Source organism: Carcharhinus amblyrhynchos, chromosome 28 (genome assembly GCF_965287045.1).
Source record: "Carcharhinus amblyrhynchos chromosome 28, sCarAmb.v2.hapA, whole genome shotgun sequence".
Classification (NCBI taxonomy): domain Eukaryota; kingdom Metazoa; phylum Chordata; class Chondrichthyes; order Carcharhiniformes; family Carcharhinidae; genus Carcharhinus; species Carcharhinus amblyrhynchos.
Genome location: NC_137351.1, coordinates 20,823,024 through 20,849,831, shown reverse-complemented (window position 1 = coordinate 20,849,831; position 26,808 = coordinate 20,823,024). Strand labels below are relative to the sequence as shown.

The 26,808-nt window shown below is 43.2% G+C and overlaps 1 protein-coding gene across 2 annotated transcripts in view; it reads left to right on the top strand.

Annotated features, from left to right (window-relative positions):
- Positions 1-26,808, top strand: part of cgnl1 (cingulin-like 1) — a 157,281-nt gene that overhangs the window by 39,585 nt on the left and 90,888 nt on the right. For both annotated transcript variants that reach the window (XM_080214363.1, XM_080214364.1), the window contains exons 2-7: positions 1,026-2,710; positions 7,745-7,824; positions 17,578-17,686; positions 24,738-24,857; positions 24,936-25,084; positions 26,435-26,576. In XM_080214363.1, coding sequence (XP_080070489.1) covers positions 1,049-2,710; positions 7,745-7,824; positions 17,578-17,686; positions 24,738-24,857; positions 24,936-25,084; positions 26,435-26,576 — 2,262 coding nt within the window. In that variant the 5' untranslated portion in view covers positions 1,026-1,048. The remainder of the gene's footprint in view (positions 1-1,025; positions 2,711-7,744; positions 7,825-17,577; positions 17,687-24,737; positions 24,858-24,935; positions 25,085-26,434; positions 26,577-26,808) is intronic.

Below are 26,808 nucleotides of genomic sequence, written 5' to 3'. Positions count from 1 at the left end.
ACTATTCTTCTCCTCCTTGAGCTCTCTGCCCAAAGGCCTGTTTAATCCACCACCCCGTGACCTGCACCGTGGACAGGGCAAGGAGGAAAGTCCCAAATCCATCCCAGCCGAAGTGGGTATTAAACTCACTGTTGGCATCAATCTAATCCACACCGGCCATTCAGCAAAATGAGCCCACTGTCACCCCCGCTGTGGTCAGACCACTTTACAGCAATCAATTTGGAGCAACCTGAACTTTCTCCAGCTTTTATCAGTGGCCAGACCAAGGTCACCTCTATGGCTCCAGCCAGGTAATTTCCACACTTTACTCTCTCGTTTTATCCTTCTTCCCAGCCACACACTTGATGCTAAAGCAAGGAATGAACAACCTCAGAATTTTGTTTGGCCCAAACCTGAGCTTCAAATCATGCATTCAGTCAATCGTTAAGGCCTTTGCTTTAGTCCCACCGACCACCTCTGCTCCACCTCATCCGGGGTGCTGAAAATGTGCCTTTCTCATCTCCAGTCTCAGCCTTTCCGATTGTCTACTCATCGATGTAGCAACTGAAGTTCCACCTCCCACATCCTCTTTCCTTGCCAGTGTTTTTCAGAACTCCACTAACCCCTCCTGATATTGATTTCAAAAGCCTTGTTCTTGTTTCCAGATCCCTCCAGAGTCCGGTTCTCTCACTTTCTGCAGTTAGTTCCAAATCTGTGCCCCTCTTTGCAACCTATACTCTTTCACTTCTACTTATCTGTATGTCCCCTGTCTTTGCTTCACCACTGATGACTGAGCTTTCGGCAATTGTATGCTAATATCCATACTATTACTGCATTGTTCCCCCTTTAAAAAGACCCTAAAAGATCTTTCTTTTCACCAAAACCTAGTTAGCTCCTTTAACAACCCACCCTGAATTCTGCCCATTTCCTCTTCCCACAAAATAGCTGGGATGTTTTGCTGTGTAGTTGAAAATTGTTGTTTACTCAGTCGGTGTTCTTTTTTGTGTTTTACTGATTTATTAATTAGATTATTTTCCAAATTGCAGTTGATCAATTTGAGTTGTGAGGTATGGAGCCTTATGTTGGTGCTATTCAAGATAAACCAATGCAGCGAGATTATGGAATTCAGATTCGGTTTATCCAAGATGCACAGGAACAAGCGACCCGCGCACAAAAATCTCAGACTGCTCTCAACAAATCGGGGTCTTACGGAGTCAGCATAAGGGTGCAAGGAATTGATGGGCAGCCATATGTAGTGCTGAACAGCAATCAGGAAGGACATTTGCAAATGTTTGAGCCTCCACCTGAAAATGGTTGCTTCGACCAAACTTTGTCTCCGGATGGTTTTAAAGCATATTCCGGCCCCTACGCAAGAGGGCAAGGGGGCAGGTTCTCCACCAATGGCCACTTCACCTTTCCAGAACATCAATACTTCAACTCAGTCAAGTCATCTCCTTACCCACAGCTGCCTGTGCCAGTTGTAGAGACCTCGAAGGTCGAGGTTGACAGGAAACACACAAAAGCAGGCAACTTACTGAACTTCCAGAAACATCCAGAAATTCTGAAGCCATACGACCCTGAGAAGAACTTCTTGAACTGCACCAGCCAACAAAGCTTGACTACTAGCAAGCTGCCAGAAGGGAGCAAAGACAAGCCATTTCATCATCTACCCAAATCTGAATATCCAGAAAAGTTGGATACAAGACCGTTGGGTTCAGTAAAGTCCAGTGATGAGAAAGGCAATTTCAGTAAGTCCACAACAGTGGAAGATCCAACCAAGAAAGCTGCTGGGTCTTTCAGCAAAAAGATTGACGCGCCGAACAGCAGAAAATGTCAAAACAGCACCAGTCCTGATTCAGAAGATTCTCGGAGAACACGTCCGGATTTACTCCCTTTGCGTCGGCAAGATTCCAGTGGAAGAGGTTTTGACGCTTCTAGATCACGGAGATCGTCATCTTCAACTCCAACGTCAGCAAGTTCTGACAGGTTAAATCCTTCTTACAAGCTCTGGTCAGACGATCCAGATGAAGAACTCTCTGCTGAAAATGTAAACCGCCACGAGAACAGGAGGTACATTCCCTTCTTCCCTGGCACTGGCCGTGATATCGACTCGGGCCCTATCCCTGCGGTGGATGAACTGATCGATAAATTTGATGGGAAAAACGGATCTCACCGGCGAGGTCGGTCCGCAAGGAGAAACCGAATTGATCCGGAAGACCGTAAGCGATCCCGAAGTGCGGATAGTGCTTTCCCGCTTGGACCGCGAGGCGATTCTGCGTGCCTCGACCAACACAGTAAAAAGCTTGGAATATCGAACGAACACTTGTTGAGGCCATCACAATTGTGCCGTAAAAATGCTGCCTCACAAAGTTTACAAAACCCCACTGCCAGTGATAATGTGCCAGCCAATTGTGCTTCTTCCACTGGGAGCCTTGGCAGGGGTCAAACGCAACCTCCGGAAAACCAGGGAAACCTGAGATTCGGTTTGATGAAGAGTCAGACTGAAGTGAACAGTGGAGCTACTCGAGAACGTAGTGAGAGAATCTCTGGTAAATCCTCCACACTCCCACTAAGTACAAACAATAAATCTGAAGCCAAAAAAGAGGAGATAACATCTATTACAAAACTCAGCGCTGGTAAAACACCAACCCCTTTCAACTTTGGCATCAGTAAGAGTTTAGATTCCAAACAGTGTACTGCTCGCTCAAGCCAAACTGACCACGATTTGCAGGTAAGCATTAGAGCTGTAAGTATAAAAAGTACATTTTTAAAAAAGGATTATTTTATTCCCAACTATCATAAGAGCAATGTATTGGCAGATGGACGTTCGTCCAAAGAGTAATTGGCAACTGATGAGTTTTGTATTGGGGTAGCAAATGTAAGATTTTTCATGATGGATTTAAACGTTTGGGGAAAAAAAATTAAACCAGAATGTGGCAACTGAAATACTTCCTCTACAGAACAGGATGTGTTTTTAAGCACTAGTTTAGTATTTGACTCTTAGCCTATTTAACTAAAAGCTGTCCAGTGCCTTTATATTTGAGGTTGAAGTGTCATTCTTAACTTCACAAAATATTGCTAGATCTGAGGGATTTATGTCGTATCTGAATACTCTAAATATGAGTAAAAGTAACCACATCTTACGGAATAAAATTAATTTATCTTTGAATCTACAAGCACTGCAGCTCAATAATTATTAATTTTCTTCCCAAGCTGATCTATTTCATCCTAATTATCAACCTAGCTGAGTTAGGTTGATTGGCCATGCTAAATTGACCCTTGGGATCTGTGAGAGGACTACCAGGGTAAATAAGTGGGGCTACGGGGAGATGGGTTGGGTGGGATTGTGGCACTGCAGACTCAATGGGCCAAATGACCTCCTCCTGCACAGTAGGGTTTCTGTATTTCTGATCATCCTTACTCCCAGAAGTTTCATAGATGCAGGTAAGTCACCATTCTCTTGCCCAAATTGTTATTCGTTTGTGTCAGCCTGACCCAGTTATGACATCTAAGAGATATTGTGGCTGAGTACCTGCCTGCGATGTCACTGGCGGATTGTGCATGAATCTTGAGAAATTTGCCTTTCTCTCTTTCCCTCTTCCTAGTTTGTTGACTGTTGCTAACATTGTTAGGATCCCAACATTCGACCCTATGGAAATTGCCTGCTTTGTGCACTGTGCTAATTCACTGACATTCACTGTAGTGTAGATTGACCAAGAGCCCCATTACCAGGCTAATTAGATGTGACTTTTCCGCTATTGGTTGGTGGAAGGTGCAGGGTTGGTTTTGCAAAGTTCCAGTTTCCCACCCTGTTATTGCAGTTCACTCAGCTCTCCCATTTATAAAGAGTTTTTATCCCTAAAACCCAACTGCTCACTTATTTTGTTACCATTTTATCATAGAATCCCTACACTGCAGAAGGAGGCCATTTGGCTCATTGAGTTTGCACCGACCGCAATCCCACTCAGGCCCTATCGCTGCCTATTTACCTCGCCAACCCCCTGACACTAAGAGGCAATTTTAGCATGGCTAATCAACCTAACCCACACAACTTTGGACTGTGGAGGAAAGAAACCAGGGCATCCAGAGGAAACCCACGCAGACACAAGAAGAATGTGCACACTCCACACAGACAGCCACCCAAGGCTGGAATTGAACCCGGGTCCATGGTACCGTGAGGCAGCAGTGCTAACCACTGTGCCACCCCCAGTTTGATTTTTTTAATGCTTCTCCCTTAAAACATTTCTTGGAAGAAGTTAAACGAGAACAAACTTCGCAAGTCAGAGATAGACCAGCCACACTCACTATTGTGCCAGTGACTGTATCTATGGTTATCTGGCAGTGCCAGAATAGAGGCAGATGGTCAGCCAGCGAAAAGACTTATTGCAATATCCAATGGGACAGTGTTGTCAGTAGCACTCAAGATATCACCACCTTCCTTCCATTCCCAGGCTGCTGGGTACCAATCGGTTTGCTGTGTGCAGATGGGTGACAATACATCATTTAACAAACCAGCCTTTTCTATCTACTTTCCTATTGAATGAAAGGCTGCCCAATTTTACCATCCTGCAGGATTTCCCAAGAAAGTAACTGATGCTATCCACATGTTCACCTGGCTCTCCGAGTAGAGTATGAGATCTGTGCAACCAGAATATGCTCTCCTTCACATCTCGTCATTGAACCAGGATCAGTCACCTGGTTTGGTAGTGATGGAGGAATGAGAGATCCTCTAGGCCAGGAAGTTACAGATTGTAGTGGCATACAACCATATCATCATAGATGCCCGGTTTCAAACCTATGGTTTCTTGTTGACCTATCCCTCTTAGCGTGGTATCACATGACATAATGGAGGGTGTCCTCATTGTAAAGGTGGGATTTGGTCCTAGAAGAACTGCGCATTGGTCACTTGGGTCAGTGCAACAAAGAAAACTACAACAAAAGAACTGGCCCTTTGGCCTTCCAAGTCCATGCCGATCGTGATGCCCTAACTAAACTACAAAAAAAATCTGCCCTTACTCGGTCTGTATCCCTCTATTCCCTCCCTATTCATGTACCCATCTAGATGCCTTTTAAATGCTTCTAATGTGTCTGCTTTCATCACCTTCTCTGGCAATGTGTTCCAGGCACTCACCACTCTGTGTGAAAGCTTGCCCTGCAAGCTCCCTTAAACTTGCCCCCTCTCACCTTGAAGCTGTGTCTGTTTGTAATTGACACTTCCATCCAAGGAAAAGGTTTCTAACTATCTATCCTGTCTATGTCTCTCAATTTTGTAGACCTCTCTTGGGTCTCCCCTCAGCCTGTCTTTTCAGAGAAAATAGTTATCTCTCATAGCCAACACCCTTCAGACCAAGCAACATCACGGTGAACCTTCTTTGCATTCTTTCCAAAGCTTCCATGTCCTTTTGATCATATGGCGATCAGAACTACATGCAATACTCCAAATGCTGTCCAGCTAATATCTTATTTGCTGCAACACGATTTTCCAACTCTTGTACTCAGTGCCCCAGCTGATGACGGCAAGTTTGCCACATGTCTTTTTAATCACCTTGGCCCCCTGCCAGGGAACTGTGGACTTGCATAGCCAGATCCCTCTGTATACTAATGTTCCTAAGGGTTAGAACATAGAACACCACAGCACAAACAGGACCTTCGGCCCACAAGTTGCGCCGATCATATCTATACCAACCAGGCCATAGAACTATCTGTAACTCTCAATACCATTAAATCCCACGTACTCATCCAGAAGTCTTTTAAAAGACCCCAGCGAGTTTGCCTCTACCACCACCGACAGCAGCCGATTCCACTCACTCACCACCCTCTGAGTGAAAAACTTACCCCTAACATCTCCTCTGTACTTGCTCCCCAGCACCTTAAACCTGTATCCTCTCGTAGCGACCATTTCAGCCCTGGGAAATAGCCTCCGAGAATCCACCCTATCCATTCCTCTCAACATTTTATAAAGCGCTATCAGGTCGCCTCTCGACCTTCGTCTCTCCAGGGAGAAGAGACCTAGCTCCCTCAACCTATCCTCATAAGGCATGCCTCCCAATCCAGGCAACGTCCTTGTATATCTCCTCTGCACCCTCTCAATAGCATCCACATCCTTCATGTAGTGAGGCGACCAGGGTTCTGCTATTTACAATATAATTCACATCTAAATTTGATCCTCCAAAATGCATCACGTCACGGACTGACACATCAGCAAAAGATAGATTGTTGAGATAGAGGCCAAGTAGGTTATTCCCTTGAGTTGATTTTCTCACAACCTGCGCCAAGTACAATCTGGCAGTTATAACTATCAGAACTTGGCAAACTCAGTTTTGGTCATTGTGAGCCACTCAGGGCAATGAGCATTTAAATCCCCCACTCTCAATACATTCTGTGCCTTTGGCTATATTCAGTTCTTTCTCTTGTGTGGTGTTTAACATGGTGCCGTTCTGGTTCATCAACAAAGTGAAGCATCTGGCCACTTCCTCTGGCATTGTTTTTTTGATTTCCAGATTCGATAAAAGCCAATTCAAATTTCTTTTTGATATGTTCATTGAAGATTTTCATATATTTTACATAACAAACAAACACAGATACAGATCCATACAGTGCTTGCATGTACATTCCAACATGACTGGGCTCAGGGCTCCCCGTGGCCAGGGCCCCTGGTACCTGGTCCCTGGTACCCGGTACCCACGGCACCCACCCCACCTGAGTCTGGTCTAATTGCACTGGTAATGACGGTGATAATATAAAAACAAAAGAGGAATGTCGCTGGAGAACCAGCTGAGCGCCCAAACAGCCCAGGCTATAAATTAGCGAGTGGTGAAAAGAAAGAGAGAGAAGAGACAGCAAAGGAGAGAGGAGGAGGAAAGTGAGAGGGAAAAGAGCAAACAAAAAGTTCTCGTGCTGGTTCCCATACCTCGGCTGGGCAGGTGTATTCAGGTAAAGGGCCAGGGTGGGTCCACCAATTGGGGGGAGGGGATAAATTCAAACTCTTAAACTAGCTGCCATAGTGGGACTTATTATCTGGATCATTTTTTTTCAAGCCTCTGATCCTTTTCTTTCTGCTTTCCCTGTGTAACATTGTAAGTTCTCCACCACCAAGATGGTCATTGTTTCTTCTATTTATCCATGTTTCTGTAATAAATTAAACTTGCTGAAAGGCGATTAGTAGTCCAGAAATACAGCGTTCCCAAGCCTGTGATTTTCCAGGTCTCCACTCACTTGGTTTCTGCAAAAGGTGAGAGTCTTTTCATTGGCAGGAATTTCTGGGCTTTTGATAAAAACAGATGCTGTACAGGAACTCACCAAGGCTCCTTCGACAGCACCTTCCAAACCCACGACCACCATCACCCAGAAGGACAAGAACAGCAGACACATGGGAACACCACCACTTGGATGTTCCCTTCCAAGCTGGGTGCCATCATGACTTGGAAATATATCACCCTTCCTATAGTGCCACTGGGTCAAAATCCTGGAATTTCCCTCCCTAACAGCACCGTGGGTGTACCTACACCACATGGACTGCAGGCATTTGAAGAAGGCAGCTCAGCATCACTTTCTTGAGGGCAATTAGGGATGGACAATAAATACTGGCCGAGCCAGCAACATCCCATTTTAAAAAATCACTTATTTTAAGTTCTAATTATGGACCAGTGATAGCTAAAATATAAGCATAGAGAGATTATTAAGGTCATCAGCTGAATTAATAATGTTGTGTGTTTTGAAAGCATGCCAAGTTATTTACATTTTTAATTTTGTAAAACATTTTTAGGTAACTCCTGATCTTCTGAAAGACCAACAAATGAATGAAGAGACAGCAAAACAGATCCTTTACAACTGCCTCAAAGCAGGGTTGGTATCCAAGACAATGTGAATATTGGGATGGATATGTTGTCCAAGCTTGAAATTGATGCTTCAAAGCTTATTAAGTGCACATTTTTCCAAAATCGTTAAAGCTTAAGAGAAGTTACTGTAGAAATAAAACTCGGTGGGTGTTGACATTAAGCGTCCTCTGCCCATTTTCAATCATCTAGATTGTATGCTGTGCTTTTTTAATCTCTTAGCGCTTTGTGCTACACAAATAAAACAAACTGGAGGCTGAAGCAATATTTAACAATTTGGAAACTCCTAATCATCATTATAGATGTCGGTTTTGCTTGTATGGAATTTTTACGATTTATTTGTGTATTGTGCCTGTGAGCTTCCTCTGCTTAAATATTAATTATTCAATAACACAGAAGCACTTATCTTACAAGTGTCAGGGGAGATACAACACACCGGTTGATTTAAATGTGAATGCTTAATGAGGAAGCAGAATTTTGCATTGTATCCATGTAATCCAGTTTGAATTATTTAATTAGTTTCCAGCTAAACCTATTCTATTTACACATTTTAGCCCAAAGGCTGTATCTGTATATTTAGTAGAATATTTAATGAAACGTGCATGAATTTAAAAATTTCTATATAATGAACTTTCACAGTAATTCAGTTATTTTTCCGCACTTGTGAGAAGTGATTTGTACGATTACTTGAACTCAGCGATGGAAGTCACTTACTACTGCGCTTTCAGATTCCCAATTGTATAGTGCTTGGCCTTCCATTCATCATGATGTTTTTCAGCTACTGACCTGATAAGTTAACCCTCAAACCCAACTGCTTTTGTTGCCATTAAAACCATTACTTCCACTCAGCTCGGTTGCTCTTCCAAGTGTAGCCCCCCCATCTCATGTCCAATGGACTCAGACTCGAATGCGCATAGAGGACATCTGGTTCAATCATTCATCATCAGACGTAGATGAGCACTGTTAAGTCGTGCAGTCCTCTGCCAAAATTATTCACTGTTCTAGCATCATCCTGGATTATGAAGATAACCCCTGGCTTCTCTTCTCCACTGCAAATCATGGAAACCATAGAAATCCTACCGTGCAGGAGGAGGTCATCCAGCCCATCGAGTCTGCACTGACATCGATCCCACCTCAGGCCCAATTCCACGACCCCACACGTTTTCCCTGCTAATCCCTCTAACCTACACGTTGCAGGACACTGGGCAATTTTACATGGCCAATCAAACTAACCCACACATCTTTGGGCTGTGAGAGGAAACCGGAGCACCTGGAGGAAACCCATGTAGACACTGGGAGAACGTGCAAACTCCACACAGACAGTGATCCAAACTGGGAATTGAACCTGGGTCCCTGGAGCAGTGCTAACCACCGTGCCACCCATAAACTTTCCTTCTTCCTTCTTCATAACCACTCTCCCCTAACTTCTCCACACTTACTTCCAATAAGTGGAAGTAACTAATTAATCTCTGTCGCTTAGGTTAGTACCCATGGGGCTTCCTCTGCAACTTCTCTTCCTCCCCCTTGTATCTCTGTCAAAATTTCTCCCAACTTATCCCTGAACTTGCATTTTTTTTCAAGTTTTTCTCCCATTTCCCCACCCGCTCCCTTGACTCTCATTCCATCAGTTTGCTGATGATCCATCTTCCCTCATCATAAACTAACATGAGCAAATTAACAGTAAGGAGTAAAAACATGACCCAAAGTGGGGCAACATCCTAAAGAACCACTTAGTTTCAACCTGTGGTTTCAACAAAAGTGGTTGAGAACATCACAGACATTCTAGCTATTGGAAAATTTCATATGTGCTCACTTACCTCAGAGAGGCAGAATTGGAAAACCAGGGAATTGTAGACCATTTATCCCAGCATCTAGTTGTTGGGAAATCACTAGAGTCTGTAATTAAGGAGAGGGTGACTGGAGATCTTGTAAAATTTTTAGCAGATTAGACTGTGTGCAGCAAGGATTTCTAAAAGGTCGGTCTACCCTAGTAAACCTGATTGAATTTTTCGAGGAGGTGACTGAGGCAGTCTATGGGAGAATGCCCATGGCTGCCAGTTGTGTGGAATTCCAGAAGATATTTGGTAAAGTACTTGATTAGTGAGTGTTAGCTGAAGTTGTAGGTCTTGGAATTGAAGACAAATTATTGGTTAAGGCTGTTGACCTTGAAGGGAATGCATCATGTAATGGCTGGAATGAAACACAGGGCTCCAACAGCTCAATTATGTGAGGAACAATTGCACAAATCAGGGTTGTATTCCCCTGGAATTTCGAAAATTAAGAGATGATTTGGTTAAAAGTTTTGAATGATTAAAGCACCTGATTGGGTAGATGGAAAAGATATTCCCTCTCTAGGGAATCAGGAACTTGAACCAAGTTTTAAGACGGGGGGAGGGGTGGTCACCCAGTTTTTAAGTTCTCATCCTTGTTCACAAATCCTTCTGTAGCTTTATCCTTTCTTTTTCAGCTCCTCCAAGTCGACAAGCCCTCATGCTCTCCATAATCCTCCAGTTCTGGCCCTTGGCCCATTTCTAATATTAATTGTTCTACAATTAGCAGCAGTGTCATCTTGAACTCCGCAATTCACTCCCCAAACCTCTCTACCTCTCGCTTGAGGACGTGCCTTGGACCAGCCTGTCGTCTTATCTCCTTATTTGGCTGAGTGTCAAAGTTTGTTCAATAACACACTTATAAATTGTCTTTGCTAAGTCAAGGGTGTTATATAAATGGGTGGGTTATTTTTGTAAATAGCGCAGTAAAATGAGAATTCAGTACTTAAATGATCAGGTAATCTGAATTCAGCAATTTTGAGTTAAAATTAGACTGCACGCTTTGACTACAAACTTGAAAAACATCTGCAGAGTTTTTTGGTATTGGTATTTAGGTCCTGTGTAGTTAATATTTCGATTATTCTGAAATGTAATTTTACTTAAATGGAAACTTAATGCAGTATAGTTACGCTGTTATATATTCAACTTGCAAACCAGATTCACTGAATGTCCTGAACTTTGTTATTGGGCTTGTAACTTTAGAACCATAGAATCCCTACAGTGCAGAAGGAGGTCATTTGGCCCATCAAGCTTGCACTAACTGCAATTCCACCCAGACTCTATCCCCATAACCCTGTGTATTTACCCTGTTGATGCCCCTGATACTAAGGGGCCATTTAGCTTGGCCAATCTACCTAATCTGCACATCTTTGGATTGTGGGAGGAAACCCACGCAGACATGGGAAGAATGAGCAAACTCCGCACAGACAGTCACCCAAGCTGGAATTGAACCTGGGTCTCTGGCACTGTGAAGCAGCAGTGCTAACCACTATGCCACCGTGCCAGGATGACAATTCTACACCACACATAGGTGTCCATTTATTGATGGTGGAACATGATGGTACATCTCAACAGTTTGACTTAAGATGCATCAGTTTAGCTGATGTCCAAATTAACACTTTCTGGTAACAATCAGTCAAATTTTTGGCATCAGCTGTAACCCAGTGACACTGAGGTAAATTGTGGTGACTCACCTGCTGCCTTAGCTAAAATCAGCGAACTCAGCACCAACCTGAGATCTTACACAGGAGAAGGCGTAATTGGATTGCCCCCAGAAACTGGGGGTGGGGGGGGGGGTGCAGGAAGCGATGGACAACTCCTTCAATGCACTTCACAGACTCTCAGAATTGTTACTGCACAGAAGGAGGCCATTCAGCCCATTGTGCCTGCATCGGCTCTCTGAATCAGTATTTCATCTTGTCCCATTGTCCTACCTCTCTTTCCACCACCCCCCCCCGCCCATTACTCTGTACATTTTTCTTTTCAAATAGTCATCAAATTCTTGATTGAACTCTCCTCCATGACACTGTCAGGCAGTGCCCTCCAGACCCTAACCGCCTGCTGTGTGAAAAAGTATTTTCTCGTATCACGTTTGCTTCTTTTACCTTAAATCTGTGCCCTCTGCTTCTTCATCCTTCCACCAGTGGGAACAGTTTTACCCTTTGTCCAGACTCCTCATTGTTTTGAATACTTTGTTTCTTTCAGCCATCTTTTCTCAAGGAAAAGAGTCCCAACCCCTCCAATCTATCTTCGTAGCTGAAGTTTCTCATCCCTACCTTATAAACTTCTTTTGAACTCTTTCCAAAGCCTTCACATCCTTCCTAAAATGCAGTGCCCAGAACTGTATGCAGTGCTCTAGCTGAGGCCTAACCAGTGCTTCATACAAACTCACCATAACCTCCTTGCCCGTGTACTTTATGCCCCTATTAATGAAGCCTAGTATACTTCATTAACTGTTCTGCCCAGCTGGCCTGTCATCTATAATGGCGCATCTACACCCTGGTCCCTCTTCCCATGCGTGTCCTTTTGAGTTGTACCCTTTATTTTGTGCAGAAGCCTTGGAGTCAGCAAAAAGCACATTAGCATCTGCCATGCCAGCTCCTGGGATGTCTTGGGGAAGTTGAAATAACTTTCAAAAATCAGCCAGCAAAGAATCTGTATGTTGTGGATCATCCCATTAAACAGCATTGGTGAGGGAGTCATTCCTACTTCACAGCAAGTGTTGAGATGTGTGAGCTTCAGAGTGGGAGTCAGCTGGATTAATAAGCTCCAAAATGGCACAGCATCAACATTGGCTGCTGATTGATGTCATCATCTGCTCAGTATACTTATTTCTGGTGGACGTGAACAGTGCACACGCTTAGGCCTTTATGAAGGTCGTGTCAAAGGAGTGTGTAAGTGGACACTATCTTGGAACTCTGATAATACTCTGAATAGAGTAGAATAGAATCCCTGCAATGCAGAAGGAGGCTATTCTGCCTATTGAGCCAAACCGACAACAATCCCACCTAGACCCTATCCCCGTAACCCCACGTATTTACCTTGGCAGTCCCCCAGCAATTTAGGCCAATCCACCTAACCCTCACATCTTTGGACTGTGGGAGGAAACCGGAGCACCCGGAGGAGACCCACACAGACGTGGGGAGAATGTGCAAACTCCACAGAGACAGTGACCTGAGGCCAGGATTGAACCCAGGCCCCTGCCACTGTGAGACAGCAGTGCTAATCACTGTGCCACTTAGAGAAACGGGCTCGACCAACCTGAACTTATTCCCATTGTTTGGCTCAAACACACAAACATTTACACATGATGCCATTGGCGTAATCCTTTTTAAAAACAATCACTTTGTGTAGGTTCAACTGTTGGTGTGTACTTGGGCTTCTGGAAGGCGTTTGATAAAGTGCCCCATAACTGGCTTACTTGCCAGCAAACTTCTGAAATAAAAGGCACAATGGCAGCATAGAGACAAAATTGGCAGAATGACAAAGTAGAGAGCAGCAGTGAAGGATTGTTTACAGACTGGAGAAACGTGTATACAGGGATTTCCCAGGGCTCTGGACTAGGACGTTGCTTTTCATGGTCTAGATTACTGACTTATTCCTGAATGTGCAGGGCACAGTTTCAATATTTGTAGATGACTTGGGTGTATTGTGCTCTATGAAGAGGTTTATGATGTGGGATAAAGGGAGGCTGGGTGGATATTTGGCTGTTGAAATTTAATGCAGAGAGGTGTGAAGTGATACTTTTCAGATATCAAGTACAGGGTACAATTCTGGTTGGCATGCAGGAACAGAGAGACCTGAGGGCATATGTGCACACATTATTGAAGGTGGCAGGGCAAGTTAGAAAAAGTGAGTCATAAGGCTTATCGGACCCTGAGCTTTATTAATAATAGAGTCCAAAAGCAAAGCATTTTGTTGGTTTGACTCGACTAGAGTATTATGCAAAAATTCAGAAGCATATGAAAACCTTTGAGAGGATGAGGAAAAGATTGATGAGAATTCTTTCTGGTTTGTGGGCTTTCAGTTATGTGGATAGATAGGAGAAACTGGGGTTGTTCTCCCTAGGCTGAGAGGAGACTTGATGGAAGTGGTCAAAGTGATGAGGGGTGTAGACAGAGTGGATAGGGAGAAATTGGCAAAAGGTTCGCTCAAGTTTTGAAAAATCTGTGAATACTTAAACTTGCCACCTCAATCATTTCAATGCTTGTGCGAGTTTTTAAATAGCTTTCAGCATGGCTATGATTTGGACTGGTTATAGTCACTACTCTTGTTTAAATATCTGTGAATATCTCAGGGACTCAGATTAAAGGAGCAAAGTGCAGCAGCTGAAAGTATGAAATAAATGTGGGAGACGAGCATCTGGACGAGAAAAACACGGATTAGCATTTTGGGTGTGGCCTGTTTGTTCATACTGGGAACCCAAAGAAAAGCAAGTTTCCTCCGGCAAATCAAGACGAAATAAATAGGCCGAGGGAAGGGAACAGGCAAAGGTTAGGAACGCTGACTCTAATTGCAGAGAGAAGATAATGGAGAATGTTCAATAGTCATTGATACTCAGCAAGATGTTAAAAATTCACTTACACTTGAATGAATCAGCTCCAACATCTTGTGTGTCCTTTTTAGTGGGTAATTATCATGACTTCATAAGAACATAAGAACATAAGAAATAGGAGCAGGAGTAGGCCATCTAGCCCTTCGAGCCTGCCCCGCCATTCAATAAGATCATGGCTGATCTGTCGCTGCTCAGTTCCACTTTCCCGCCCTCTCCCCATAACCCTTAATCCCCTCTCTTATCAAAAACCCATCAACCCGCGTCTTAAAAATATTTAGTGAGGCAGCCTCCACCACTTCAACGGGCAGAGAATTCCAGAGATTCACCACCCTTTGAGTGAAGAAGTTCCTCCTCAACTCCGTTCTAAACCGCCTCCCCTTTATCTTGAGGCTGTGCCCCCTAGTCCTACTGTCTTTTTTGAGCGGGAAGAGTCTCTCCACCTCTATCCTGTCCATCCCATTCATCATCTTATATAACCCTCACAAAAACAGAAAATGCTGCAAAACCTCAGCAGGTCTGACAGTACCTGTGCAGAGAGAATAGAGCCAATGTTTCGAGTCACTCTTTCTCCACAGATGCTGTCAGAGTTGCTGAGATTTTCCAGCATTTTCTGTTTATGTTTCATAGTCCAGCATCTGCAGTATTTTGCTTTTATTCCCAACTCTCATATTGAGCCTGCTTGCGAGGTAACTATGTGGTGTAGCTTATGGAGGAGCGGGCAGCTTCTCAGTTTCCACTTCTCTCCATGCGTGTATGGGTGCCGGAGGTTGCTGTCTGATTCACTCGATATTGATGCAATGCACTGCTTATCATAATTCCTACCAAAGAATCTGTGCCTCAGCTCCAGTGGAAAAGTCCCATTGCTTAAAGTCTCTTGACAGGAATATGGTTTCATGCTGGTAATTGTAATATCCCTTCTATACTGTAACATCCACAACTACACACAGTTCTGCACTTGCGGCCCAACCATTGTCTTATGTAAGTTTTCTCATGTTGTACGTTAGGCTGCTTTTATACAAGGTTATCCTGGGTGAGAATCAGCCTCTTGGATTGTCTATAAGCACCCAGCCAGTGTAGATGGAATTTACTGGGGTTTTTCTTTTGCCAGATTTAAGTATCAGATCTGGTTCAGAAATGACTATGTCCCTATGTTTGAGAATTCCTTTCTCTATTAAACCTCTATTAAAAAGGGGAGGCAGATTTAGGGTTGAGTTGAGGAGGAATGTCTTCACCCAAAGGGTTGTGAATCTGTGGGATTCGCTGCCCGGTGAAGCAGTTGAGGTTACCTCATTGAATGTTTTTAAGGCAAGGATTTTTTTTGAACAGTAAAGGAATTAAGGATAATGGCGAGCGGGCGTGCAAGTAGAGCTGAATCCACGAAAAGATCAGCCATGATCTCATTGAATGGCGAAGCAGGCTTGAGGGGCTGGATGGTCTACTCCTGCTCCTAGTTCTTATGTAAAGACACTGAGTCAGTACAAGTTGTTGTTGTATTCTGTCCTGACACACCATCTGCCATTGAGAAAAAGGGGAAGAGAAAAAAAGATTCAATATTTATGCAAATATATCCCTACGCAGTAGAAGAACCTTGGTGCAGCATTGGGCAGGCTGTTGCTTCATTGAGGGTTGAAAGTTTGCTCTATTTGTAAGGAGCAGAAGGCTCTTCTAATTATGCTAATAACTGAAAGAAAGGCAGGACGTTCTGGATTGGTAGGACGGAGTAATAAGTACTTGAATTTTAAATGAAAATGAAAGGAGTAACAACACTTTGTATTAAGAAAGCACCTTTGACTCAGCTAACCAAAGACACTTGATAGGAGCATAATCAGTCATTCTGGGTCGGAGAAGGAGCCACTGGACCAAGTAACAAAAGTTGGCCAATGTGGTAGATTTTATTTTTTATATTATTTCACAGGAAGCTGGCTAGACCAGCCCATTTCTAATTGCCCTTGAGAAGATGGTGGTGCACTGACCCCTTGAACTGCTACAGTTCATGTGCTAGAGGGAGTTCCAGGATTTTGACCCAGTTAGAAGAGGATAGGTGGAGGTGCAGGAAAGGATTATATAGGCAGCCAATGACACAGGCTCCAACACTGGGGGTGAAGGAGGCTGGAGGATGCACAAATATTCCTGATTGTCAGGCTGAAGGCTGGAAGATGTGACAGAATGGCTGGGGTGTGCAAGGAGGGTAAGATCATGGAGGGATTTGAACACACAAGTAAAAATATTAAATTTGAGGTGTTAGTGAGCTGGGAGTCAGTGCGAATCAGTGAACACGAGATAATGACTAAATGGAACTTGGTGTGAGTAAGGACATGGACAGCAGACGCTTGGATGAACGCAAGTTAGTGAATTGTGAAGATTGGAAAATGGGCATGTGGACAGCACAACATTGTAGGAGCACTGGAGCTGGGGCAGTTTAAGGAATTGCCACTAAGAAAATTGTCATTTAAGCTTCATCACATCTTTAACTCTGCGTACACAGTAAATAATGTAGGCGTTGTAAAATGATCCCATCAAACAGAAATCATTTTGTGAGAATGTTGAAGAATTTTCTTTAAATGCATATCCCTCTCAGATCTCAGGGAAAGCTGTGTGCTAGAGATAGAATATTGACACTGTTTTCAGTATCAATATTTGATTAATATGTATCATATATGATTGTATGTTTTGATCAGTGTTACATGCAGTGGAGTAGGAATTTATCAATGGTGCCATGCCATAACAATGTAAAACCTTATCTTCTGAGGACAATATTGGTTTTTGATTGTAAATATTGCAATTGTTTGCGAACGCTTTTAAAAGCCTCTTTAACTGGCTCAATTTTGATAAATTCACTTTAAGTCACTCAAGCCATTGATTTTTATTCCAAGTCTAATGCCAGTGTGACTACAGCAATATTATGACTGGGCTATAATCTACTCTCAACTGTGTCTGCGCGAGTTTCTCCGGGTGCTGCAGTTTCCTCCCACAGTTCAAAGATGGGTTAGATGGATTGGCCATGCTGAGTTGTCCCTTGGTGTCAGAGGAACTATTTGGGGTAAATGCATGAGGTTATGGGAATAAGGCCTGGGTGGGATTGTGGTTGGTGCAGACTCAATGGGCCGAATGGCTTCCTTCTGCGCTGTAGGATTCTATGTGTCTTATAATTTAGATTGCTGTATTGTACTGAAACTGTTGGAAGTCATCATCTGACAAAAATAGTATAATAACAACTAGACATTTGAATAATTTGTCTCTCCCGACTTAATTCCCCTTAAGTATGTCTGCCCTGCTATTTACTATCTGAGACTAAGGATTGATAAATTGGGCTGATGCCCAAAGCAATGACAGGAGGAATGTTGTGAAATATTAAATAAGCTTTTGTCTTTTCTTTCAGGAGTCACGATGATGATGCCACAAAAAAGAAAGTCAATTTGGTATTTGAAAAAATCCAGACTTTGAAATCAAAGAGTGCAGACACTGTGAAAGAACAGAAGGATGAAAAGGTGGGTTCATTCTTTTGGCATATTAAGTAATTATTTCCTTAAACTTTCATTGCCGACCAGCCCTACCTGGTATTTGTTTATAGCATTAACATTTTCTTACAGAAGTTAAAGAATTTGCATTCATATAGTCTATTACCACACTCTCTGTAGTGTAGCGTTCAATTATGATAAATGCCTGGTTAATCCTGGTTGATAGAGGGAGGATTTTTGGCCAGGATACATTCTTTGTAGAAAGTGCGACTAAATTTGAAGCTTAAATGTACTTATCATGCCTTTGTAAGTTAGGCAGATAATATTACAACAATGTTATAGCCCGAGTACAGATGAATAAATGCCAGTTTATACATAGCAATAGATAATATTAAGCAAACATCAGTGTTCAAACCTGCAGCAGCTTGAGATTCTTGCTTGCTGGGAGTTCCAGAGGAATTAAAAAGTCTCACTTGTCTGGAACTCGAGTCTCTAACAGTTGATTAAAGCAAATTACTGCAGCTGCTGGAATTTGAAACAAAAACAGAAAATGCTGGAAAATCTCAGCAGGTCTGACAGCATCTGTGGATGATCCAGACTCGCAACGTTGGCTCTATTCTCTCTTCACGGAAGCTGGCAGACCTGCTGAGATTTTCCAGCATTTTCTGTTTTTGTCTCTGCAGCTGATTGAACCCTCAGTGTGAACTTTTGAGAAATAATGCTACTTATACCACATCGCCTTTGCAAATTCACTGGTGCCTGACTGACACATAATTATGTCATGGTTTGTAACACAAGAGTGGGATATCACTCATGGAATGGAATTTAAAACAGGCAAACATTCTCAATCAATGCACTTAAAAAAAAAACATCAATACAGGTCAGTTTGATAAATCGGACTTTTTAATGTGCCAAATCCTTTTTTCAATATAAAATTCTGCTATAAACATTGATGAATTATTAATGATTTTTCTTTCCAATGAGGAATTGGAAACTAAGTACTCTATGATGCTTGAGTCTAGAATGTAATCAGACAAAAGATATAATGTGCCCATCTGGTGCAGGCTTTGGGAATTCCCGTTCTTCACACTTGAATACATCTCTTGCTATGTCTTTTCTAAAAATAAGAAATTTTAGTAAGCTGTTAGCAAGCACTGGAATACAGAATCACATCAATAGTTACAATCATTCTCGATTAGTGAGCTGCAAAGTGTAAGGTAGGCAGTGGGCAGGTGAAAACATCAAAGTGAAAATACTTTGAATCCTAAATTCCTGCAAGATTTATATTGGTTATAAAATTTGCTTCTCAGCCTTTTGGCTTAGATGAAGCATCAGATCAAGCCCAGGATGTGGCGCAATGCTTTATCTTGTCAGCTTAGATCACGTTTTTCTCCGTTGCGGGGATTCAATTTAAAATGGGTTTTTGGAGCAAGCAAAGAAATGAATCAAGGGTTTGCCCAGTTCACTCTGCGAATTGGCTTTGTAGCTTTAAAAATGGAGTATTTTTCTTAAAGCTCAAATATTGCACACTAGCAGTCCAAATCCCTATAGTGTAGAAGGAGGCCATTCGGTCCATTGAGTCTGCACTGACCACAATCCCACCAAGGCCCCATTCCCAAAATCCCACATTTACCCTATTAATCCCCTGACACTAGGATCAATTTAGCATGGCCAGTCAACCTAACCCGCACATCTTTGGACTGTGGGAGGAAACTGGAGCACCCGGAGGAAACCCATACAGATGCAGGAAGAACATGCAAACTCCACACAGACGGTGATCAGAGGCCGGAATTGAGCCCGGGCCCCTGCAGCTGTGAGGCACCAGTGCTAACCATTGTGCTGTATAATTCTAATTTGCTTGCATTTTTTGCTGCAATCCTTGTATTATTGCTCTTTTGGTCTATTCAAGTTGCTGTTTTTCCCTGTACACATTATACAAGACGGGAAGACTTTCCTTAGAAAGACTTGCATTTATATAGAGACTTTGATGATTTGAGTGTGATAAATTGTAGTTTTGAGGGGATCCTTGTTTGTGAGTGCGTGTTTTCATGAGATTTCCTTTGCTTTTGCCTCTCACTAGACAGAATATCTTTCTGGTTAGAATCAGAATTTGCCCAGCAGATCAGTTAGCAACCTTTAATAAATTTTTTTTGATTCCAGAAAGTGCGTTAGGATTTAGAATGCACTGCCAGTTGAAGTGTAGCTTCAAATGCAGTCAGGAATTGGATAATTGCCTGAAGAGGGAAAATAAATTGCAGGGATCTGGGGAACAACTGGGAGAACGAGACTCAACTAGATTATTTTTCAAAAGAGTTAGCATAAAGCTGATGGGCTGAGTGGTATCATTCTGCGCTGCACAATTCTTTTGATTCTATGATTCTAAGTCGTGAGTGTTTGTTAAAATCCGGTTTCATTCCTGATGCCAAATTGCTCTTGGTAAAAAAGAAATCAGAGCTTACACCTGTCACCTGTTTATGACCTGTATTAGGTTTCTGAAGGATTAAAATAATTTTTCTTGGTATTAACGTCTTATTGTAGGTACTGGTTTTGATTTCTATTTTTAATGCCCTTTCCTGTTCCTTTTCCTCGCTGAAAGGTGTTGGCTTCATTCATGCCAGCTACCTTCTGGTATCTTGCTCAAAATGATGCATTTTATGTTGGAACATTGACAGTAACTTTTGGGAGGGTGCGGAGGGGATGGGGGTTGGGGGAGAGTGGTGGGGGGACTGTGGTAGTAGAAGAAGGTTGAGTTCCTTGGTGGGGGGGGGGGGCAGATGGGCACATCAGAGACAAGTCTGATTCTATCACTACCCCAAAATCCACAAGGGGCACCACTTTACCACATGGGTCATTGAATACTGATCAACATATCACTTGTGTCAGTTTTAGAATCATGGAATCCCTACTGTGCAGCAGAAGGCCATTCAGCCCATCGTGTCTGCACCAACCACAATCCCACCCAGGCCCTATCCCCATACATTTACCCTAGCTTGTCCCCCTTGACATTAAGGGACAATTTAGCACGGCCAATCCACTTAACCTGTATATCTTTGGACTGGCGGGGGGAAACCAGTGCACTCGGAGGAAGCCCATGCAGATACAGGGAGAATGTGCAAACTTCACACAGACAGTGACCCAAGCTGGGAATCTAACCTGATTAAATAGGGCACTGGGTGGCGGTTGGCGGCTGGGTGGGGGGGGGGGGGAGGTGGGTGTTGGTGATGATGGTGATGCTGATGGTGGGTGGGTTGATAATCAGGAAGAACCGCCACCCTGAATGTTACATCCTTCAATCTGGCTGCTTCAAAGTGGCATTGCTGGACTCCTGGAAGCATTGGGGGAGGCAATGTCCTAATGGTATAATCACTAAACAATGAATCCGGAAACTCGGCAAATATTCTGGGGATCCATCTGCCAGGGCAGATGGTGGATTTTGAATTCAGTAGAAAGTGTCTAGAATTAAGAGTCTACTGACGACCACGAAACCAGTGTGGTTTGTTGGAAAAACCCGTTTGGTTCACTGGTGTCCTTTAGGGAAGGTAATCTGCAGTCCTTACCTGGTCAGGCCTACATGTCATTCTAGAGCCACAACAATGTGGTTGCCTCTCAACTGAGCTCCAAGGGCAATTCGGGATGGGCAATAAATGCTGGTCAGCCAGTGATGCCCAAGTCCCATGAATGAATGAAAAACAATCTCATCAGTCCTCTTCAATTAATGCATGAACAGGGATGAACAAAGGAGACTTAGAACAAAAGCATTTTTACTTTAAGATGTGTGCTGAATATTTTAGTTTTTAGATTTTCTTATGGACACGGAAGGCAAATCAATCGGATGTAAAAAGTTGATTTTGCTGCATGCTTAGAGATGAAGTTTTGTCTCAATCTGACCATCTCAGAAATGATTTTCTGTGGATGCCAGACATGTGAAAATTTACTACCATGCTTGAGTCTCGAAATCAATCCAGTGAGAAACATTCAGAGACAGAATTTCTCTTCTTGATATGGAGTGTGTGCATACTTCCCTGAGGGTATACCCTATTTATCTTGGACGCAAGTTAGCAGAGCCAAAGATCAGGAATGCCTAAATTTGCAGAAGGAAGTTCAAACAGCTTAAACTATGCAGTTTATCAGCACATAGCACTGATAGGCTACCCATCTTATCTAATCAGGGTCACTCTACACATTGCTTCTAAGGCAATCTACAGTCGGGTGGGAGTAACCTTAGCTCTTCCGGTGATGCTCTTCTTGGTTCTATTGTCAGCCAAGTACTGAGCCTCGGAGGACTGTAGACGTGGCTGCCTCTGTTAACAGATTGCCAAGTCCGTTAGAGAAAGTTGGAAATGCTGGAAAATCTCAGCAGGTCTGACAGCATCTGGAGAGAGATTAGAGCCGGCGTTTTGAGTCAGGATGACGAGGACCTTGCTGTCACTTGCCATTTCAACACACCACCCTGCTCTCCTATTCACATGTCCGTCCTTGGCCTTTTGCAGTGTTTCAGTGAAGACCAACGTAAACTGGAGGAACAGCACTTCATCTTCTGATTGGGCACTTTACAGCCTTCTAGACTCAACATTGAGTTCGACAACTTCAGAGCATGAACTCTCTCCTCCCCTATTTCCATTTATCTTATTTTATTTCATTTCTTCTTTTCATCTTATTAATCCGTTTTAAATTATAGTCTTAATTTTATTTTTCCACTTCTCAAATCTCTTTTTCCATCTTGTTTCACCCACCCTTCTCCCACCATACTAGGGCCATCTGCCACTTTTTCTACATTCTGCACCCTTGTTCTGCTATTTAAATATTTTGATCTCTTAATGGACGCTATTAGCACCATTCCTAGCCTTTATCATCACCATTTTCATTCCCTTTGTCTTTTTATCTATGCCATCCCTATCACAGTAAGAAGTGATAAGAACACAGTAAGAACACCAGGTTAAAGTCGAACAGGTTTATCTGGAATCACGAGCTTTCCGAGTGCTGCTCTTTCATCACGTGAAGGGCCTGTTGGACTTTAACCTGGTGTTGTGAGACTTTTTACTGTGCCCTCCCTGCCCCATCTCCACATCATCGATCCCTACCATTTACAGCCCCCCCACCCAACTCACAGTATGAATCTTGTCCTTGTCCTCAGCTCTAACGAAGGGTCATCCTGACTCGAAACGTTGCCTCTATTCTCTCTCCACAGATACTGTCAGACCCACTGAAATTTTCCAGCACTTACTGTTTTTATTTCAGATTTCACCATCCACATTAGTTTGCCTTTATTTTGCTGTTATAGAAAGTTGTTGGTCCAAGACGTATCAACGTAAAGCCGCCTCAACCCAAAATGACCCTTATCATCATCTTAAAGTTTATTTATTCGTCACAAGTAGGCTTACATTAACATGGCAATGAAGTTAATGTGAAATTCCCCTAGTCGCCACACTCAGGTACCTGTTCGAGTCAATACACCTAACCTGTACATCTTTCAGACTGTGGGAGGAAACCAGAGCACCTGGAGGAAACCTACGCAGACACGGGGAGAATGTGCAAACTTCACACACAGACAGTGACCCAAGCCGGGAACTGAACCTGGGTCCCTGGTGCTGTGAAGCAGCAGTGCTAACCACTGTGCCACCGGGCTGCCTCTCCACTTCCCCAACAGAAGAACAATGAGTCATTGTCGAAGAACAAATTTGAGTTTTGTGCAAGTGGACAGCAAGTACCTGGTGCTCCTCCTGAGTGAGATAATTGATAGCTTGTTGTGAAATATGAGAGTGCTTTTCCATGATCCTTCTGATCAGAATGTATGTGTGACGCACTTCACTGAACTGTGGCCCCATTTATTTAAGGTGCAGATCTTTAACAGCAGCCCCTGCATGTCTCTCTGCAACACAGTCCTGTATAGCCTCAAACAACTTATATTTAGGTAGCAGCTTTAACACAGAGAAAGGACCCAGGGTGCTTCACAGGGGCATTATAAAACAAAATATAACATTATGCAACGCAAAGGGGTATCAGATCAGATGACCAAAAAATTGGGCAAAGGAATCAGTTTGACAAAACATCTTAAAGAAGGAAAATGAGGCAGAGGCAGAGAGGTCCAGGAGGGAGACTTGGATTCAATATTAGGCCTCCAGATAATACCTTCTAGTAGAAGTTAAGCAAAAGTCTAAGCTTACTTGTCATACAATATGCATTTGTTTGGCGGGGGGAGGTAAGACTTGTATAAGGCAACTTGCCAACCACGTTGATGTTGTTAACGTTTGCATGCAATGTCACATACCAGGCTTACTCATCACAAACTGGTTCATTGAGCTCTGTATATGACGGGTTTGGCAAAGAGGCATTTCTGCTATGGAGTTGGCTTCGTCCCTCCAGGTTATTCAGTAGGTTATTGTAGGCCATCACCTCCTTCCCTGCTACAAAATCAACCTGTCACGGTTTGATCCTGGATTTTGCTGGAGGAAACCCTTGCACGTAGGAGAGGTTCCAACATGAAGCACTTCTGTAGTCACCACATGCTTTATTTGAATTTGGACTTCATTGCTCTTGGGAGTGGGATCCCTCAGATATAATATCATGGCCTCTTCTGCACTGCAGAGATTCTATTTGGTCCATCAAGTCTACACCAATTCTCTGACACAGTATCTTACCTACACCCTCTCCCCTGCCCTATTCCTGTAACCCCACACATTTCCCCTAGCTAATCCTTCTAACCTACACATCTTGGGACAACTGAGGGACAATTTAGCATGGCTAACCCACTAACCTACACATCTTTTGACTGAGAGAGGAAACCTGTGCAGACATAGGGAGAACATACAATCACCACACAGTCACCTGAGGCTGGAATTGAACTTGGGTCCCTGGCGCTGTGAGGCAGCAGTGCTAACCAGCGTCCTCATTAGCATTAGCTAATATTTGTTGGGTCGCTCCAATCTCTTTCAAACCAGCTTTCATGTTTGTTGAGTTTCCTTTTCTTTGTTACTAGTTGGCGGATATGAGAATGGATATTCTCGTGAAAGTGGGGTCGGGAGGAATTTACTACATTGAAACTGAACAATTGCACTCATGTTCATTACTGCTTGCCTTTCAGGTTAACCTTACGTCTGAGTACAAAGCCTTGTTGGAGCAGAAGAACGAGCTCGAAAAGAAGACCATTGAAATGGGAAAGAAAACCGATGATCTCCAAAAGAAACTGGATGAGGAGACTCTGGTACTGCCAGTAACTTGGGAACTTTTGCTGCATTGTTTGAGGTGTCAAAGATACTGACAACTTCCACTTGTGTTTCAGAAACAGCAGAGTATCGCAGAACAGAAAGATAGGACCAGAGCTGACCTGAAAAATCTGCAGCAGGAAATGGATAACGTTTTGGAAGAAAACAATAGTTTAAGGGAGCAGCTGGCAAAAACTGATAAGGAGCTTCGAAACCAACTTGAGGAGTAAGCAAACAAGTTTGATTTTTCGAAAACCTTTGACATCAGCAGATTTTCCGCCAGATGCATTTTTGGGCAGACTAAGGAGGTAAAGGAATACGTAATGAAGGGTAGGGCCCTGGGAAGTACAGAGGACCAGAGCAACCTTGGGGTGCATGTCCAAAGACCCCTGAGGGCAGTGGACAGGCAGATAAAGTGGTTAAGAAAGCACATGGAATACTTGCCTTTTTGATCCAAGGCATAGAATATAAAAGTGGGGAGGTTATGATTGGAGCTGTACAAAACTCTCGCTGAGCCACAGCTGGTGTACAGTTTGGTTGCCACTCTATAGGAGGGTTGCTGTCTGGCCTGGAGTGTTTCAGTTATGAAGACTTTTCACTGTATACAAATACATACGACAATAATAAATCAAACCAGATCAAATCAGGAGAGGCTGATGGACAAGTCCATTGATCTTGGGGTGGGAATTTCTGATTCCAGAATGGATGGGGCTGGAAAATCCCACCCATTGTCTTTTAGAAACCTATCATATAAATTTCAATACAGGCTGAATGAAAGATGATTACAAACCACAAATTCATTTGAGTGGTGCAGAATGATGCTATCTCAATTCTCGTAATGGTTGGAATTGGAAGGTGGCCTGTAATCCTATTCCAAATATCCAGTGGGTCTTTTTGGCCTCTATTATATGTTGTGTTATTGTTGGTGGCAGAAAATTACTGGTAGCAACAGCATTTTTAAATAGTGAATTGCAGAACATTTCTTAATTCATGTATTTGCTGACAAGCATGCAATTTTTTTTATTCATTCGTGGGACATGGGCTGACCAGCATTTATTGCCCTACCCAATTGTTCTTGGAGGGCAATTGAGTATCTACCACATTGCTGTGGCTCTGGAGTCACATGTAGGCCAGACCAGGTAAGGATGGCAGATTTCCTTCCCTGAAGGACATTAGTGAGCCAGATGAGATTTTCCGACAACCGACAATGGTTTCATTGTCATCGGTAGATTCTTAATTCCAGATTTTTTTTTTAATTGAATTCACAGTCCACCATCTGCCACAGCGGGATTCGAACTTGGGTCCCCAGAACATTGCTCGGTTTCAGGGTTAATGGTCTAGTGATAACACCGCTAGGCTGTCACCTTCCCTTGATTAGGAATGTTCTTATGTTCTTATTAGGAAGAGGAAGAAATAGGAGTGCCTGAGTTATTAGACTTCAGTGAAAGGGTTGCCACATTTGCAGGTTAGATTACAGTGTCATGGCCATCACCTCCCCTTGTAACACGGTGGTGTAAAGGTGGGAAACGGTTATAGGTGAAAGGAAAAAGATGTGATTAATTTCCCTTTCTGTCAGGTTGGTGCAAGTGAAGATGGAACGGGAACAATACCAGAGTGAAATTAGGGACTTGCAGGATCAGCTGTCCGAGATGCACGATGAACTGGATGATGCAAAAAACAGTGCTGACAATGAAGAGGAAAAAGAGACTTTGATAATGGTGAGTCGATTCATACAACCTCAACAATGGATTTTCTCACTTTCATAGAATCCCTACAGTGCATGAAGAGGCCATTCGGCCCATTGGGTCTACACTGGCCCTCTAACAGGGCTTCTCGCAGGCCCGATCCCCATAATCCCATGTATTTACCCCGCTAATTCCCCCCCTAACCTGCACATCCTTGGATTGTGGGAGAAAACCCACAGAGACATGGGGAGAATGTGCAGACCCT